Source organism: Melanotaenia boesemani, chromosome 9 (assembly GCF_017639745.1).
Source record: "Melanotaenia boesemani isolate fMelBoe1 chromosome 9, fMelBoe1.pri, whole genome shotgun sequence".
NCBI classification, from domain to species: Eukaryota; Metazoa; Chordata; class Actinopteri; order Atheriniformes; family Melanotaeniidae; genus Melanotaenia; species Melanotaenia boesemani.
In genome coordinates this window covers 2,180,373-2,196,963 of record NC_055690.1, presented here as the reverse complement: position 1 = coordinate 2,196,963, position 16,591 = coordinate 2,180,373, and the positions used below count along the sequence as shown (strand labels likewise).

The following is a 16,591-nucleotide window of genomic DNA, read 5'->3' as shown; positions in this document are numbered from 1 at the left end:
CACCAAACCCCTAATTATTCCTGATGGGCCGTGGTTGAGCGCCTTTCATGGCAGCTTCCACCATCAGTGTGTGAATGTGACGTACATGTAAAGCGCTTTGGATAAAAGTGTTATATAAGTACAGACCATTTACCATGAACCCGCTGACTCTGATCTAGCTAACACTTTACTGTCATTGTGATCAAATCTCAGGCGGTGTTACTCCCCACGCTGCGACCCCTGGTCCCACCACGTGTGGCCCCAACCGCTTCCACTGCGGCTCTGGAGCTTGCATCATCAACACCTGGGTGTGTGATGGCTACGCTGACTGTCCTGATGGCAGCGATGAGCTCGGATGTCCAACAGGTACCACCTTGAGTTCAGGTTTTATTAGTTCATATACATGTAGAAAACCTCCTCATTGGGAAACTTCTTATTTCCGTGACTGCAGCAAACAGCTCTGTGACTGTGCCACCAGCCACCACCCAGGCTCCTCCTCCTCCGCCTCCACCCCCCGGCCACTGTCGTCGAGATCAGTTCCTCTGCCGCCGCCCCCCTCGCTGCATACCTGAGTGGCAGCGCTGTGACGGCCGAGCCCACTGCCAGGACGACTCTGATGAAGCGAACTGCCGTGAGTCTGAGTTTAAGACAAAATTCTCTGGAGACAACTTCCGTTCTCACCACTCAGCTTCCAGGGCCAACAGGTGAAGCAGGTTCAGGTTTCACAGCCTAGAAAATAACCTGGCAGCACCTCCACCTGCTCAGGAAACTCAGCAAGGACATTTTAACGTGGTGGACAGATCAGGGATTGAATTGAAGAGCCAGAACCCTCCTCTCACCAGCTGAGTTCCTGTCCCTGAACACTATGAACGGGGGGTGAAAGGGGCATCTTCAATATTGTATTGAATAGATTTGTTATAAATGTTATTTATCAGAAGATAGTAGAATGACTTCATTTATACTGATGTGTATAAAAATAAACCAAAAGCAGACCGTTACTATTAGGTGTGTGTGTGTGTGTGTGTCTGCAGCCACTCGTGGACCTCTGGTTTGTGTTAATGGTACTCGCTGCTCTGACGGTGAAGCCTGCATCCTGGACAGCGAGAGGTGTGACGGTTTCCTGGACTGTTCCGACCACAGCGACGAGGACAACTGCACCTGTAGGTGTAGCGTCACAGAGACTCCTCCCACTTTGCCTCGGCCACCCGCTGGTTGCTTCTCTTCATCCTTTTTTCCTTGTTTTTGCTTCCCAGCAGACACACTGGCCTACAAAGTCCAGAACCTCCAGTGGACTCCAGATTTCTCAGGTGCCATCACTCTGACCTGGTCCCGTCCCAAAAACCTTCCAGTGAACTCCTGCTACTTCCTGGTCTACTACAGGTGAGCTGTGTTGCATCAGACCAGTGGTTCCTGATCTGTTTTCTTTGGGGACTCCTTTCATGCAAACCCTAAAAAGCCATGGACCCCCTGCCCCAATCTGTGCTGAAACCATGCTGGTTTTATGCTTTCAAAAGTGAGATTCTCATCATAAATAATCTATGTTGGCTGAGTCTTGTGTTTTTTCTTAAAATGGGGACAATGTGTGGACATTAATCACAATGGCTCTGAATGTTCAAAGCCTCTGGGACCCCTGTGTTCTTTAAGGGACACCCTTGGGGCGTCCTGGACCCTTGGTTGGGAATCTCTGCATCAGACCACTATTTACCCTCCCTCTGAGGTTGTGCCAGAATGATGTCTCAGTTTCTGACCTCTGTGTGTGTTCTTGCGTTCAGGCTTGTAGGAACTCAGTCATGGACCCCTATGGACACCAACAGCAACAAAACCAGCTACAAACTGATGGTGCTGAAACCAGACTCCACCTACCATGTGAAGGTGCTGACTCAGTGCCTCAACAAGCTGCACAAGACCAACGAGGTGATCACAGTGAGGACGCCAGAGGGATGTAAGTATCACCTGGTCCCTGGTCTTGTGGTCCACTTGGTTTGGTTTGCTTTTCTTATTTTGGGTGCTGAATGTGTGTTTTTGTGTGTGGACGTGGTGCAGTGCCTGACCCTCCCAGAAACCTGCAGCTGACTTGTAATAATGGTGAAGAAGGGACGGTGGAAGTTTCCTGGAACCCCCCCGACAAGGCCCACGGCCTGATCAGGGAGTACATCGTGAGTCTGTGTTTTTGTTTTGCTTGCTGTATGACGGCGTGACGCTTCGCTGCAGTGAACACCCTGAACACAGTTTTTACTTTAACAGACACGACAACTGAAGGAAAGACTTTTAATTTCTTTACTGAATTTAGAAATACACATCCACGATGAGAATCTCCTGTTCCACCACACCCCAAAGCTGCTCTATTGCAGCGGTTCCCAATCTGGGCTCTTTTATCATCTGGACATTTAGTTCACATGGAACTGGCTTTTTCTTGGGAGCCTAAAAACCAGGGGCGTCGCCTGGCCTGGGCATTCCCGGCTCTAGCCCCGAACATTTCACATCAAGCCCCGAATGTTTTTTCATCCCAGAAGGAATAAGTTTACATTCTCTCAGCCGCTTTATGGCATTAAAGAAGATGGTAGTTTTGTAATTTCCTGGCTTTTGTGAATGCAACACAGGTACAATATGACCAATCACAGAGGAAATTTATGGAAGCAGGAATCATCCGTGTTGGCTAACTGCCCGGCGTTTTATCTCTAATCTGAACTCTGGTGTTATTTCGAGCGTCATTATTAGCGGTCAAAAATGGACATCAGACGGTTTTTTATTTAAAGAAGAGAGACACTTTTCAGTTGTGGTCGCTGCCGATGGGCAGCAAGGCTCTACCAACACACGAAACAGGTAAACCACAAATAATTTAAACCCTGTATGTCTTAAAATTAAATGAACGTTAGGCAGATCATTCATGACAGTACTTGGTACTTCGAAGGTTAAGCTAGCTGTACTAAACCGTTAGTCCTGCCCTTTTCTGTTCTACACATTTACATTAAATCCAGTGAAGTCAACGTATTTCTCTGGTTTACCCGCTGCTGTGTGTGTGTGTGTGTGTGTGTGTGTGTGTGTGCGTGCATGCGTTTGTGTTGTAGTAGATGGAAATGGCTTTCCCATTGGTGTTGGATGTTTGGTTTCTAGATGCTGCTTTAGTTTAAATATAGATAAATAAAGAACAGTTTTATTATAAATTTATTTTCTGATGTTTTGGTTCACCTCCAGGTCACTGGCTGGTCAGTAGTTAAAGAGTTTTAAAGAGTGTTTTACATTTTATGTTGTTTTACAATACATTTATATTTGGAATACAAAACCAGTCTTTCATGGTCTCACCTTTGTGTGGGTGTTTACTTTATGTATTAATGAGGTTGGTGGTTCTTGTATGTGTGTGTTGCTCCAGGACAGGCGTGTTCCAGACTGGGAGGAAAAATCAGAGTTTACCACTATTTTTAACTCGGCTATACTACTGAAAAAGTAGTAATGGTAAAGATGGAAAACAGCAAGTGAAAGAAGGAAAGAAGGAAATGATGGAAGGAAAACAAGTGAAGCCTGTAGGGAAAGAAGGAAGAGACAGATGAGATGATAGAGAGGTAGTAAATACTACATCATGATCTTTATTCTGAAAATTGCAAGTGACTGAAAACAGTTCACGTTCATCCTTTTGTTGTAGAAGATGTGCACTAAAGAGCAGGTTGTGGAGATAAACAGCAGATGTCTGGAAAAGTAAAAGTTTACCTCTGATTTTAGAGATCTTGTTTACATGGTCACGTTTAAGATTGAAAATAAATACATATTGAAGCACATATTACAGTATTTGGCTTTAAACAAGGTGACACAATGCTGAAGAAGCTTAAATAAAAAGCCGTTTTTACTGTGTTGGTTCTTACGAGGGTGTGGGCTCAGCCCCTAATGTTCCCAGGTCCAGGAAACGCCCCAGCTAAAAACCTAAACTTTTTAAACCAGATCCCAAAGTGAATAAATGGGGTTCATCAAAATCTGTTTTACAGTAATTAAACACACATATCCTTAGTAAAAAAAAAAAAAAGTAAATAAATAAAATAAAATAATGACAAAAAGCCATTTAAAAGGCTAAAGCTCTATGTACGGGGGTTTAATGAGTTCAGAGAGCAGGTGGATCACTTCATTTCTATCCTGAAGAGGGTCCTCAAGGAAAATAGGTTAGGATCCACTGCTCTACTGGACTGAGATCTGGTGGCTGTGGAGGCCATTGGAGTCCAGTGAACTCATCGTCATGTTCTAGAAAGCAGGTGGAGATGATCTGAGCTTTGTGACATGGTGCATTATCCTGCTGGAAGTAGCATCAGAAGATGCTCCACTGTGGTCATAAAGGGATGGACATGGTCAGCAACAATACTCAGGTAGGCTGTGCTGGTTAAACCAGACCACGTTGGTACTAAGGGGCCCAAAGTGGGCCAAGAAAACCTCCCCCCACCATTACACCAGCAGCAGCCTGAAGCGTTGATCCAAGGCAGGATGGATCCATGTTTCCATGATGTTTCCAGCAGATTCTCATCAGACCAGCAATGTTTCTGCATCTTCTATTGTCCAGTGTTGGTGAGTGTGTGTGAACTGTAGCCTCACTTTCCTGTTCTTAGCTGGCAGGAGGCACCCGGTGTGTCTTCTGCTGCATCCTGGTCCAGACAACTGCTGCTCTGGATGTTTTCTCTTCTTCAGACCATCTCTGGAAACCCTGGAGATGGTTGTGGGTGGATCCCAGTAAATACTCAGACCAACAACCATGCCACGTTCAAAGTCTCGTAAATCGTTTTCTTCCTCATTCTGATGCTCAGTGTGAACTTCAGCAGGTCGTCTTCACCACGTCTACATGACTACATGCTGCCACGTGATTGGCTGGTTGGATATTTATGTTAACAGCAGGTGAACAGGTGGAGGTGTTCAGGAGATGGAGATGCTCCACATTTCCTTCTGTCACTGCACCAAAGCATCATCCCATCATTCCCACTGTACCTGACATCTCTTAAAACTGGACTAAATAGCAAGGCCACCGCATGCATTGCAATCCTCATGGCACAGGACTCCTCACCTCGTTGTCCTCAGGGCATAGAAACAGGACACTGCGGTGCAGCAAGGTTTGTTTTGGAAAAAGCCGGATGTTTGCAGTCATAGCTGTCCTGCTGAGGATGGGTTTTTGGTTATTTTGCTTTGTTTGGTTGTTTTGTGCAGAAACATATTGTTTCTGTACAATATTATCTACTTGATTATGTGGAATTCATTGGTTCAGTTTGTGGGAAAGAATCTCTCCTCAGGCACTCCAACATCCACCTCTGCATCAATGGTAGCCCCCTACAGATGAAGTCCTCCATACCATCACAGCTTTATCTGATAACAACCTGGATTATCTCTCTTATCTTTGGCATACAGAAGCAGACGTCAGTTTCCCCGAAAGCAGCTGAAATGTGGACTCACCCCACCACATGTCCACTGTGTGAGACAAGCCGGTGTCTAAGGAAGAATTCATACACCGTGTCCACCTTGTGTAATCCAGTTTCAGGTCCATTTCTGGATGCACCGCGGATGTCGTTTGATGACCAGGGTTTTCCAAGGTCCAAGGATCGTGCTGGCTCGGCGGTTTCTTATACAGTTTCTGGCTTTGGTCTTAATGCAAAGAGACTTCCCAAAAACTCTGAATCTTTTCACAGTATTGTGTAGGAGGTGTTATAGGGCTAAAGTTCTGAGGCTGAGCGACCTCGCACAGTTAGCCCAGGTTCTAGTTAGACCTGTGACATCTGGTTGTCAGCATGCCCGATTCTGTCTGCTTGTTCACTAAAGAACCAAAAATCATATGAAATGTTTTATATATTAAGACTGGCTAAAATGACGCGTTAACAGCAGAAACTCAGTTATGTAATTAATTGTGTTAAAATCTTTAACGCATGCATCGCTCATTTATGACAGAGAAACATGGAGGCGTTGCATCAAGAGGTTAGATGGAGCATCCCCCCCAGTGAGAGGGTTCAACACCCGGACGTCTCCCTCATCATTTAAAAAACCTTTCCTGCAGTTCTGCTGCAGAAACTTTTGTAGCGCTAGACCAGGGCCACTCCATTGGTCCTACGACGGCTACATTCCAGCAGGTTTTCAATGTATTCCTGCAGCAACACACCTGAATCCAATTAACTGGATCTAACAGCTCATGAAGTTCTGCACAATGATTCATTGAGCGGAGTCAGGTGTGTTGGAGCAGGGAAACATGGAAAACCTGCAGGATGGCCACTCTCATGCTGCTCTAGATGCTTTCTGGACCTCTGTGTCTGTGCAGCGCTGCTGTTGTGAATCATGATCAGCTGATTTTCTTTTCTGTCACAAGTAGCGTCTTATAAATATTTAGTATTAGTATTACTAATATTAGTAAGTATAAACCTGTCTACCACCAGGAAGGTCCTTCTCTGATTTGTATTTTAGAGTCTGTTTATAATTTCTCTCACCATATTCATGACCCCTAAATGATCAGACCTTAGTCTCCAACATCTGCACAGCACCAGTGATCTAGAGAAGACGTCTTCTTGTTCCTTCTGCTGTTTTACTCTCACTAGATATCTGGTCCTGATCATCTTCATAGACGTGCATGGCTGTCTGATGACTAATAGATTTTACAGCTCTGTCACTAGCAAACCTTATTAATTCTGAAAAGTTATCGGAAATAAGGAAAATACGTCAGTGAAAGTCTGCTGTTATCAACATGTTTCATTCTCCAGCTACACGTGGGTCTGACTGACATGAGACTGATAAATTTAGCTTAATATTGCTAGCGTGTCCAAGAACAATACTTTGAGGGTAAATATGTGACGGTGTGAACCAGGAACCGCTAGTTTCCTCCTCCTTACCCGAATGATTAACAAATGCAACCGGAGACGGTGCCAGAGACAGAAAAGCCGATCAGCATGAATCTTCCAGAACCAAACTACCCGTATTTATCACAAACCTTCCTTCAGATTGATTTTTATTGTGTTCCTGCATCAAATTCTGGATTTCTTTATATTTTATAAATATGACGAAGCTGAAATAATTTTCTTCGTACAAAGAAAAAAAAAAAAAAGGTTCAAATTTAAGTTTTGGGTCCATTTTGGAAAAACTATTCAAAGTTTTCCTAGAAGTGAGGTTCGTTTAGAGATATGGCACTTGTGTTTTTATTTAATAAATTACTCGATTAGGCTTAACGTTGCCTCTAACTGTGTGTGTGTGTGTGGCAGGTTGAATACAGCGAGCGTGGAGGTCTGGAGTGGACGTCCCAGAGATCCACCAGAAACAGCACTGAGGTGAAGGAGCTGCAGCCAGACACTCTGTACAAGTTCAGGGTAAGACATCCACGTAACTCGCTGTGGTGAAACATCTGTCTGTCATTCGATTCGCTGCGTATAACCGCTGATGTGTTCCAGGTGGCTGCTGTTACCAGTCGAGGTGTCGGAAACTGGACTGAGATTAAATCCATCACCCCTAAAAAAGGTATTCTGATCTTCCCTCCACAGCAGTGTTTCTCAGTCCAGGTCCTGAGTACCTCCTGCCCTGCATGTTGTAGAGGTAGTCCTACTCTAACACGCCTGAATGAAATAAATGCTCCTTAACAGGCTGTAAAGATCTTGATGAGGACGTTCGTTAATCTGAATCAGGTGTGTTGGAGTGGGGGACCTGGACTGAAAAGCTGTGCAACGTTGCCATCTAGTGGCGACCAGTGGGCTGCGTGGAGCTGATGTTTGAAAGCTCAGTAGTGATAATGTAGCAGCCACTGATGTGGTTTGTTTATTGGTGCACAGAAGCACCTGCTCACCTGAGGTGAACGTGTAATCATTGTCCTCTTTGCCACTGCTCAGAATCTGACATTCACAAGTTTTTCTAAGCCTTAACGTTCAACCAGTACAGTAAATTTGCTTGTTTCCTCTCATCTTAGAAAGGTAACTTCTCCTGATTAGGAGCAAAGATGGCTCCCATTAACCGGTCTTCCACTGATCCTGCATGGCAGACACATGAAAAGAGAAGCTCTGGAAGCTCCTGATAAAATTAAGCCTTGATTTAAACCCGTCTTAACTGTTTTAGGTTGATGCAACTTAAAACAGTTTATGGCTTCTACATGCAGTGATGCAGGTTGTTGTTGCTCATGGCTTCAGCATCCCCCAGGACTTTCTGAAGAACACAACTTGATCAGAAGTCAGTGATAATTCAGATGCATCATATCAACTTTGGCTTTAATCAATCCATCAATTTTTTCTATTTATCTGGGATTGAGTTGCCAATGCAACACATCAGGAGGGAGACTTGGACACCTCTTTTACCAGTTACACTCCAGGGTCTCCTCCCAGTAGGCGTCCCGATCAGATGCTCGAAACTCCTCAGCTGATTTGCTTAGCAAGTAGGAATGTCACAACATTTTTTTTAACAAGTAATCGTGGAATTAAATACTACGGTAAATATCATCTCTTTCCAGGAAAGATAATGTTTGAATCGTCTGATCGGGTCAGGAAGGAAAACAATTTGTGTTGCTTTGTTTTCCTTCTGTACAGTAGAGGAAGAGTTTTTTCCTCCAAACTAACAGATTAAATCATGCTGGTGGGATTTCTTTGGTTATAGAAAAATTACTGAGGTATCATTTGGAGGAAAATTCTCCAGGTTGTAAAGCTGGACATAAAACGCTGCAGTGAAAGGAGGAAAACGTCCAATATGTTTCACCCCCTGCAGGATAACCAGCAGCTATATGTGCTAAAGTAAAGGGAAATGTTCAGTAACGGGTTAAATTATGTTCATCTGATGCAACGTTCACATTAAATTTCAGCGAGTCATTTACATCTTCGTAAAACTCTAGACGTAAAACTAGAGGTCCAGGCAGAGGTTCAGATAGAGGTCCAGATAGAGGTCCAGGCAGAGGTCCAGATAGAGGTTCAGGCAGAGGTACAGGTAGAGGTCCGGGCAGAAGTCCGGGCAGAGGTCCAGATAGAGGTTCAGGCAGAGGTACAGGTAGAGGTCCAGGCAGAGGTCCAGGCAGAGGTCCAGGTAGAGGTCCGGGCAGAGGTCCAGATAGAGGTCCAGGTAGAGGTCCAGGCAGAGGTCCAGATAGAGGTTCAGGCAGAGGTCCAGGTAGAGGTCCAGGCAGAGGTCCGGACAGAGGTCCGGGCAGAGGTCTAGATAGAGGTTCAGGCAGAGGTCCAGGTAGAGGTCCGGGCAGAGGTCCAGGTAGAGGTTCAGGCAGAGGTCCAGGCAAAGGTTCAGGCAGAGGTCCAGGTAGAGGTCCAGGCAGAGGTCCATGTAGAGGTCCAGGTAGAGGTCCGGGCAGAGGTTCAGGCAAAGGTTCAGGCAGAGGTCCAGGTAGAGGTCCAGGCAGAGGTCCATGTAGAGGTCCTGGTAGAGGTCCAGGTAGATGTCCAGGTAGAGGTCCAGGCAGAGGGACAGATAGAGGTCCAGGCAGAGGTCCAGATAGAGGTCCAGCCAGAGGTCCAGGCAGAGGTCCAGGCAGAGGGGCAGGTAGAGGTCCTGGTAGAGGTCCAGGCAGAGGGGCAGGTAGAGGTCCAGATAGAGGTTCAGGCAGAGGTCCAGGTAGAGGTCCAGGCAGAGGTCCAGGCAGAGGGGCAGGTAGAGGTCCTGGTAGAGGTCCAGGCAGAGGTCCAGGCAGAGGGGCAGGTAGAGATCCTGGTAGAGGTCCAGGCAGAGGGGCAGGCAGAGGTCCAGGCAGAGGGGCAGGTAGAGGTCCAGGTAGAGGTCCAGGCAGAGGGGCAGGTAGAGGTCCAGGTAGGTAGCTTTTCATCCGTTTTCTCTGAGAGAAATCTACAGTTAATATGTGGGAATTTTTTATTCTGCACACAGCAGAGGAGGTTTAGTTGAAATGAGACTTCTTGGTTACTTTACTTTGTTGTTAAGTAGTTATGTTGGCAAGAAAGTTAGAAATAAATCAAACTTAGAAGACCTATAAGGAGTTTTCATGTGGTTTTACACATTCCTATTGGTGGAAAAATCAGTTAACGCAGAATAACCGTGATAATCATGATACCAAGAATATTTCTAAAGGTGACATCCCTAATGTCAAGCTCCTCACCAGAGACCTCCGGCTGAGCCTGGCCACCTCCTGAAGGAAGCTCATTTCAGCCCGCACACATCTGGTGGGCATAGATGAGGGTTGGATCATAGCCAGACCAGTAAATCAAAAACCAGAGTGGTCTCAGAGACTTCGATAGACAAACATCATGATGGGTTAGACTTCTGGCCTGGAAAAGGAAGCTGGGGCACCTTCCTGGAGCCCAGCCTAGGAGGAGAGTTAGCCAAGGGGCACCTGGTGGTCGAGCCTTGGAACATAAGGCTCCGCCAGGCCCAGCCTGAAAAATCCACAGGTTTTCTCCTACAAGTGAACGCCTCACCTCAATCAGAGCATCCCATTTCTAATCATAGACTAAATCTCTTTAAAAAATGTCTGTGAAAAGAAAAGATGCAGAAATATCAGCATACTGTGATGAGGAATATGTAAACTTCCAAAAATCATTTGTTAAATTGACTTTAAAGGAGTAAAAATGAATATTTATGTGGGAATCCTTTTGATCACCCTCGCTGTTAAACCGCTGGTCATCCCATCTACTATATTTTATCTGGTTTTATTCTGGTTATTTTATCAAAAACAAATAATCTGGAAGTCAGAACACGGACCAGTACCTCCTCTGGGTGTCAGAACACAGACCAGTACCTCCTCTGTTAGTCAGAACACAGACCAGTACCTCCTCTGTTAGTCAGAACACGGACCAGTACCTCCTCTGGAAGTCAGAACACAGACCAGTACCTCCTCTGTTAGTCAGAACACAGACCAGTACCTCCTCTGGAAGTCAGAACACAGACCAGTACCTCCCCTGGAAGTCAGAACACAGACCAGTACCTCCTCTGTTAGTCAGAACACAGACCAGTACCTCCTCTGGAAGTCAGAACACAGACCAGTACCTCCCCTGGAAGTCAGAACACAGACCAGTACCTCCTCTGTTAGTCAGAACACAGACCAGTACCTCCTCTGGAAGTCAGAACACAGACCAGTACCTCCCCTGGAAGTCAGAACACAGACCAGTACCTCCTCTGGACAGAACATCCCACAGCAGTCAGGACATTATTCGAGTGGGGCGATATCATCACAGACGAAGAGGACAAACAGGAGGAGGAAAGACATATTCAACACACACTCTCACTCTGTCAAGATCCAACATGGGCCATAAACAAAGGGAAACAAGACCAGAAAGACAAAAAAGAGAAGCAGAACAGGAGAATTTTAAATCAGCCCTATTGGATCACCGCAGGAGGAACAACTACATCATGGACTGGGACAACAGAAGGATTGTTGGATCAGAGGAAACTAATTAAAACGTTGAATAAAGGAGGCAATCGAGATCAGGAAGAGGACTAGCACCTCCATAAACCAGGATGAGGGGGCGTACATGCTCTCATACACCTGGGCTTCCCTACTCCAGAGACCACCAAACTGTGGGGGGCGTGGCTGTCCAGCAGATCTGATTTTCTGAGACGACCACTCTTGAGGAAAACTGCTGATATTAGTGGACGTTTTTGAGGAAGCGTGGAGGTGACAGCCGAAACATGTCTAGTATGTTACATCATTGTATGAATAGCAAATAAAACCCTTATAACAGCTGGACTTTTATATTAAACAGACCCAGTAAAACCTTGTTGTTTACAGCTGGTCTGGTCCCAGTTTGTCATCATGTCAAAGTTAGTTAATGGAAACAATTCAGTAAATGTCTCGTTCTTCTTCTGAAAACATTCATTGGATCCAATCTGATGGAGATAACATTATTTTAGTACAAAAGTAGTAACAAGCCAACGTTTACGCCACTGTGGCTCTAAGCTTGTTGCTAACAGATGCTAACATTAGCTTCATCTTACAGTGTCTAACCTCTCCGGGTGTGTTTTAAGGTGGATGAAGGTGGATGCAGCGTCCTGGATTTTTATACCACAGGCGTTACAGTTGGCTGCTCTTATACTGATCCCTTTTTAATAAGTTTATTACCCAAAAGTTATAGTGATGCAGCAACACCTGCGTTCACCGGTGCTGCCAATCTTTTGATTCGTTGCGCGTGCACTGTGTGAGATGTGAATGTTACGTCTGGAGAAACAACAGCAAACGGTAGAGCGGACAAAGAAAAGATAATGAAAAAAAAGAAAAAAGGGACTGTTAACGAGTCTAAAATTGCAAGTACAAGTCGAGTCTCAAGTTACTGGAAATGTGACTTAAGTTCGACTTGAGTCCGAGTCCCAGACTTGAGTCTCTGCTTCCATCCATCTGGACCATCCCGACCTCCATTCATCTGGACCATCCTGACCTCCATTTATCTGGACCATCCCGACCTCCATCCATCTGGACCATCCCGACCTTCATCCATCTGGACCATCCCGACCTCCATCCATCTGGACCATCCCGACCTCCATCCATCTGGACCACCCCGACCTCCTTTCATCTGGACCATCCCGACCTTCATCCATTCACAAATGATCAAACCAGTCTGAGATTGTTATAATTTATCTAAACAGACATGAGAAACAACACAAGTCTAAAACCCAGATGTTTCATTACGTGAAATCCTACATATGGAATCATCTGGAACACAGTGTAAACTTATGTCTTTGAAGCTATAATTAAATCACAATGGAGGTATTTAACCTGTCAGGGTGATGAGTTTGTGACCTGTGCTTTTCTGAAGCTCTCCCTCCTCCATCTGTGAAGGACAACAGCATCACCTCGGACTCCATCAGCCTGTCGTTCCTCCTCCGCTCCGAGTTCAATGTAAGAGCTGCCGTCTGAAACTTCTCCGTTGGCCATAGAAGTGATGCTTTCTGTCCACACTGCAAAGTTTGATGGGTCCCCTGTGTTTCCTTTTTCCAGGTGAAACATTACATCGTGACTCTGTCCTGGCAGTTTGACACCCACGTCAAGGAGAGCAAGAACTACACAGTCACAGAGGGGGTCCTGAAAGGTGGGTTTCTGTTTGTGTTTCTGTTTGGTCTTATGTGTCAATAAAGTGTTTCACACCATGAACTGTGTCATGTGTTTACAGCTACGAACCTGACAGCAGGGACGTTGTATGAGGTGGCTGTGTGGGCTCACACCAGTATAGGAGACAGTCCTACCACCCTGTCCCATTACCGAACCAACGGCACCCAGCCAGAGCGTCCCCTCCTCAAAGCCAAGGCTCTCAACCAGACGGCGGTGGAGTGCAGCTGGACCATCAATGGGACCCCTGCACAGGTACAACACAAACAACCACATTAACACAAATTTCTAACAATAATAATCTGAAAGTATAAACAGGAAAATATGTTCATGTTCTGTGGGAGAGTAGCATCAGAGTTGGAAGACAAACTGTGTCAGGTTACACAGCTCTGTATGCAGACGACGCATGAAAAGCACAAAAATAAATACCTAATCAATCAATGGTTCCAGAAAACTACAAGAACTATTATGGTCCAACAGTGGAGAGGTGAGCCCTGAGACCATCCACAGTACCTCCACCAGGTAGGACACATTAACAACAGGTCTGGGATTCCTGCTACAGGAAAGGAAACAACAAACTTCAACAAGTGGGTGTTAACCACCACAGAGAGTGAAAAAGGTTCATCAGTAGGCCTACAACAGCACGGCTGTATGGTTGCTGAGGGTCACCAAGAACACTGGGACCATCTACCATAAGATTCATCTAAAAGGAAAGTTTGACTTTTAAAGGCAGAGAGGGTGTCTGCTACTTAAAGGCAAACTGGGGGCCGGTTCCACAGAGAGAGGTCATAGAACTGAACGCTCTGGGACAACTGAAGCCAAACTGGTTTAGACCTGATCGGCTGGCTGCTGGTTGCATCAGCTTACTACTTCTGTAAATATTTTGCATACAAGCCTTATTTTACCACGTTTCTTTCAATTAAAACATCCAGTTGAACAATGTGCATGGGGTCCCCTGCGTGCATTGTTTCCAGTAGGAAGAGCTGGTCGTGCTGCATGGTTCCCCAGGGACAGACATGAGGTCCCTACGGACGTGCCCCCGAAGACTCACCGTGGACGCTGCACCAGGACAAAGGTTCTGGAAAAGAAGAGCTTCAGACCTGTTCTCCTCTCTGTCATCATGGAAAATGTAAGGCCTCTTCCCAACAAGATGGACGAGCTGGCAGCGCTCAGAGGACATCAGCGGGAGTCCAGAGAGAGTAGCGTCCTTCTGTTTACAGAAACCTGGCTGACACTGCTTATTCCTGATTCTAGTTTTTACTGGACAATTCTCTCTACTGTAGACGGACAGAACGGAGGACAGCGGTAAGACGAAAAGAGGGGGACTAGCTGTGTTTTTGAATGTAAAGTGGTGTAAACCAGTCCTGCAACTGTGCAGCAGAGACATTAAACTGTTGACGGTCAGCATGAGGCCATATTATCTGCCACCGGAGTTCATGTTATTGTGATAGCAGCGTACGCCCCCCTTCTGCTAATGCAGACATTACCTCTGACCCCCTGCTCTCAGTCACCAGCAGGCTGCAGAATCGGCACCTACAGGCCCTCTTCCTCATCTCTGGGACTTCAATCATGTCATTTTCCATCATCTGTTCTGCCAACATACACACAGTACGTCACCTGTCCCACCAGAGATAAATCTGCATTTCAGTAGGTTTGATCAAGCACCCACTCCTCCCCCCACGCAGCTGCATTTAAACACCTGGACACCTGGACTACCCCCACAGCCCTTCACACTTCTGGCTCATTCTGCCATCGAAGCACTCCACATCTCCTTGGACTCAGCCACCCCCCCAGCACAGACCCCCCCTGCCCACCCCTCTCCGAAAGGCGAAAGAAGCTGCTGGACCAGACGGCATCAACTCCAGGCTCCTGAAGTCCTGTGCAGATGAACTGTGTGGAGTTATGGAGCAGGTCTTCAACCTGAGCTCAAGCTGAAGGTGGTACCACAGCTCTGGAAGACCTTCTGTGTTGTACCAGTACCAAACACATCTCATACCAGAGAACTCAGCTGCTACAGGCCGGTGGCTCTCACGTCCCATCTGATGAAGACACTGGAGAGACTGATCCTGGGACACCTCCACTCCACGGTGGGACCCTCCATGGATCCACTGCAGTTTACCTCCCGGCCTGGCATTGGAGTGGAAGCGGTTTTCTTCCTGCTACACCGTGCTCTGGCTCACCTGGAGAAGCCCGACAGCAGTGTGAGAATCATGTTTTTTATTTCTCCAGTGACTTCAGCTCCATCCAGCCGGTGCTCCTGAAAGCCAAACTGGAGAGGGCTGGGGTGGAGCTTCATCTTCATCATCTACCTTCATCTCACAAACTGGCCCCAGTTTACTGCATCTGTACTGTTGCAACAAAGTGTTTTCCCCACTGAGGAACTAATAAAGGTTTCTTATTCTATTCTATTCTATTCTATAATGAAAAATTATGACACTGATCTTAATTACTAGGAGACTTTTTAACAGTTTTATTTGTGTGTTTCCAGGTTTACGGTGTGTTTTATGCGACATCTTTCCTGGATCTGTACCGCAGACCTCATGAGGTCCACTCCTCTTCTCTCGGCCTCACTGTGACCGTAGACAGTGATGAACAGTATCTCTTCTTGGTGAGTCTTAACTCTTCTCTGATTATAAACTTGATGCGGTAACATCTGGGACTTTCTCTTCCTTTTATCTTCTGCTTGATATTTTTAGTTGCTGCTGATTCTTAACACAGAAGAACTTTTTGGGATTTTGAATGCAACACATCTTTTTAGCTCTGTGTGACGATGCCAGAAGCAGATCTAACAGTGTCAAGTCAGAAGAGACATCCAGTCAGATGCTTTCATTCCCAGTACGTCTGAAGAGAAACACCTCAATCCTTCTGAGTTTTCACACTCGGCATGTAGTAGCATTTGTGCTGGCGGAAAAGCCTGTAACATGTGTTGGAAGGAGGGGAGGCTTGGCCCTCCTAATTTTTCTACTTAAAAACACAAAAATTGAGGTAGAGGTGGAAATTATTCAGCGTTACACCCGCTAAATGTAGGAGCAAATATACCATCAGCTTTGTAACATGCAGTGTTTGAGATGTGGAAAGAAGTCAATGGAAACCAGTGACGTGTGGGCAGGAGACGCAGTGCCTCACCTGTCATGATAAAGAAACAAAAACATAAAATAAATATTAATATTTTCCACTGATCTGTGTTAAAAATGCACTTTCAGTGTGACTCTTAACACGTTTTTGACAGTTTATTAAGTGAAAATCACTGAATTTATTTTCCTGGCCCAATCAGGGCAGAAACTCCGGGTGAGGCCGTGGCGAGCTCGGCCTCCTCTGACTGGTGATCCAGTACAAACCGAGTTCATGATGCGTTTCTGTTCCTCAGCATATCCAAGATGAACGTTACAGAAATATGTGTTATACACCATGACTCTCCACCGTCTGTGTAATGTCTTTAATGTGTGTGTGAGAGAAATATTCCTGCTGATCTACAGTAAAGTGCAGAGAAAAGCCCGCTGGCAGTACTCTGCCTCACCTCAAGGGGGCACACTCACACACCAACACGGTGTGTGTGGTGTTGCCAACTTAGCGACTTTTTTATGTCTTGTCTTTTGGTCCATTTTTTCCTTTCCCATGACATTCCTCCCCACGGCAGCCTCC

At 45.9% G+C, this 16,591-nt stretch overlaps 1 protein-coding gene across 3 annotated transcripts in view; it reads left to right on the top strand.

The window, feature by feature from the left end:
- sorl1 (sortilin-related receptor, L(DLR class) A repeats containing) overlaps positions 1-16,591 on the top strand; it is a 118,959-nt gene that overhangs the window by 74,381 nt on the left and 27,987 nt on the right. The window contains exons 31-42 of one of the 3 annotated variants that reach the window (XM_041994393.1): positions 193-345; positions 431-610; positions 1,011-1,139; positions 1,236-1,359; positions 1,752-1,921; positions 2,023-2,135; positions 7,182-7,286; positions 7,368-7,434; positions 12,660-12,742; positions 12,842-12,932; positions 13,014-13,204; positions 15,438-15,557. In XM_041994393.1, the coding sequence (XP_041850327.1) occupies positions 193-345; positions 431-610; positions 1,011-1,139; positions 1,236-1,359; positions 1,752-1,921; positions 2,023-2,135; positions 7,182-7,286; positions 7,368-7,434; positions 12,660-12,742; positions 12,842-12,932; positions 13,014-13,204; positions 15,438-15,557 (1,526 nt within the window). Of the gene's footprint in view, positions 1-192; positions 346-430; positions 611-1,010; positions 1,140-1,232; positions 1,360-1,751; positions 1,922-2,022; positions 2,136-7,181; positions 7,287-7,367; positions 7,435-12,659; positions 12,743-12,841; positions 12,933-13,013; positions 13,205-15,437; positions 15,558-16,591 lie in introns of those variants that run through there. The other 2 variants (XM_041994392.1, XR_006011502.1) reach the window with 2 other exon arrangements.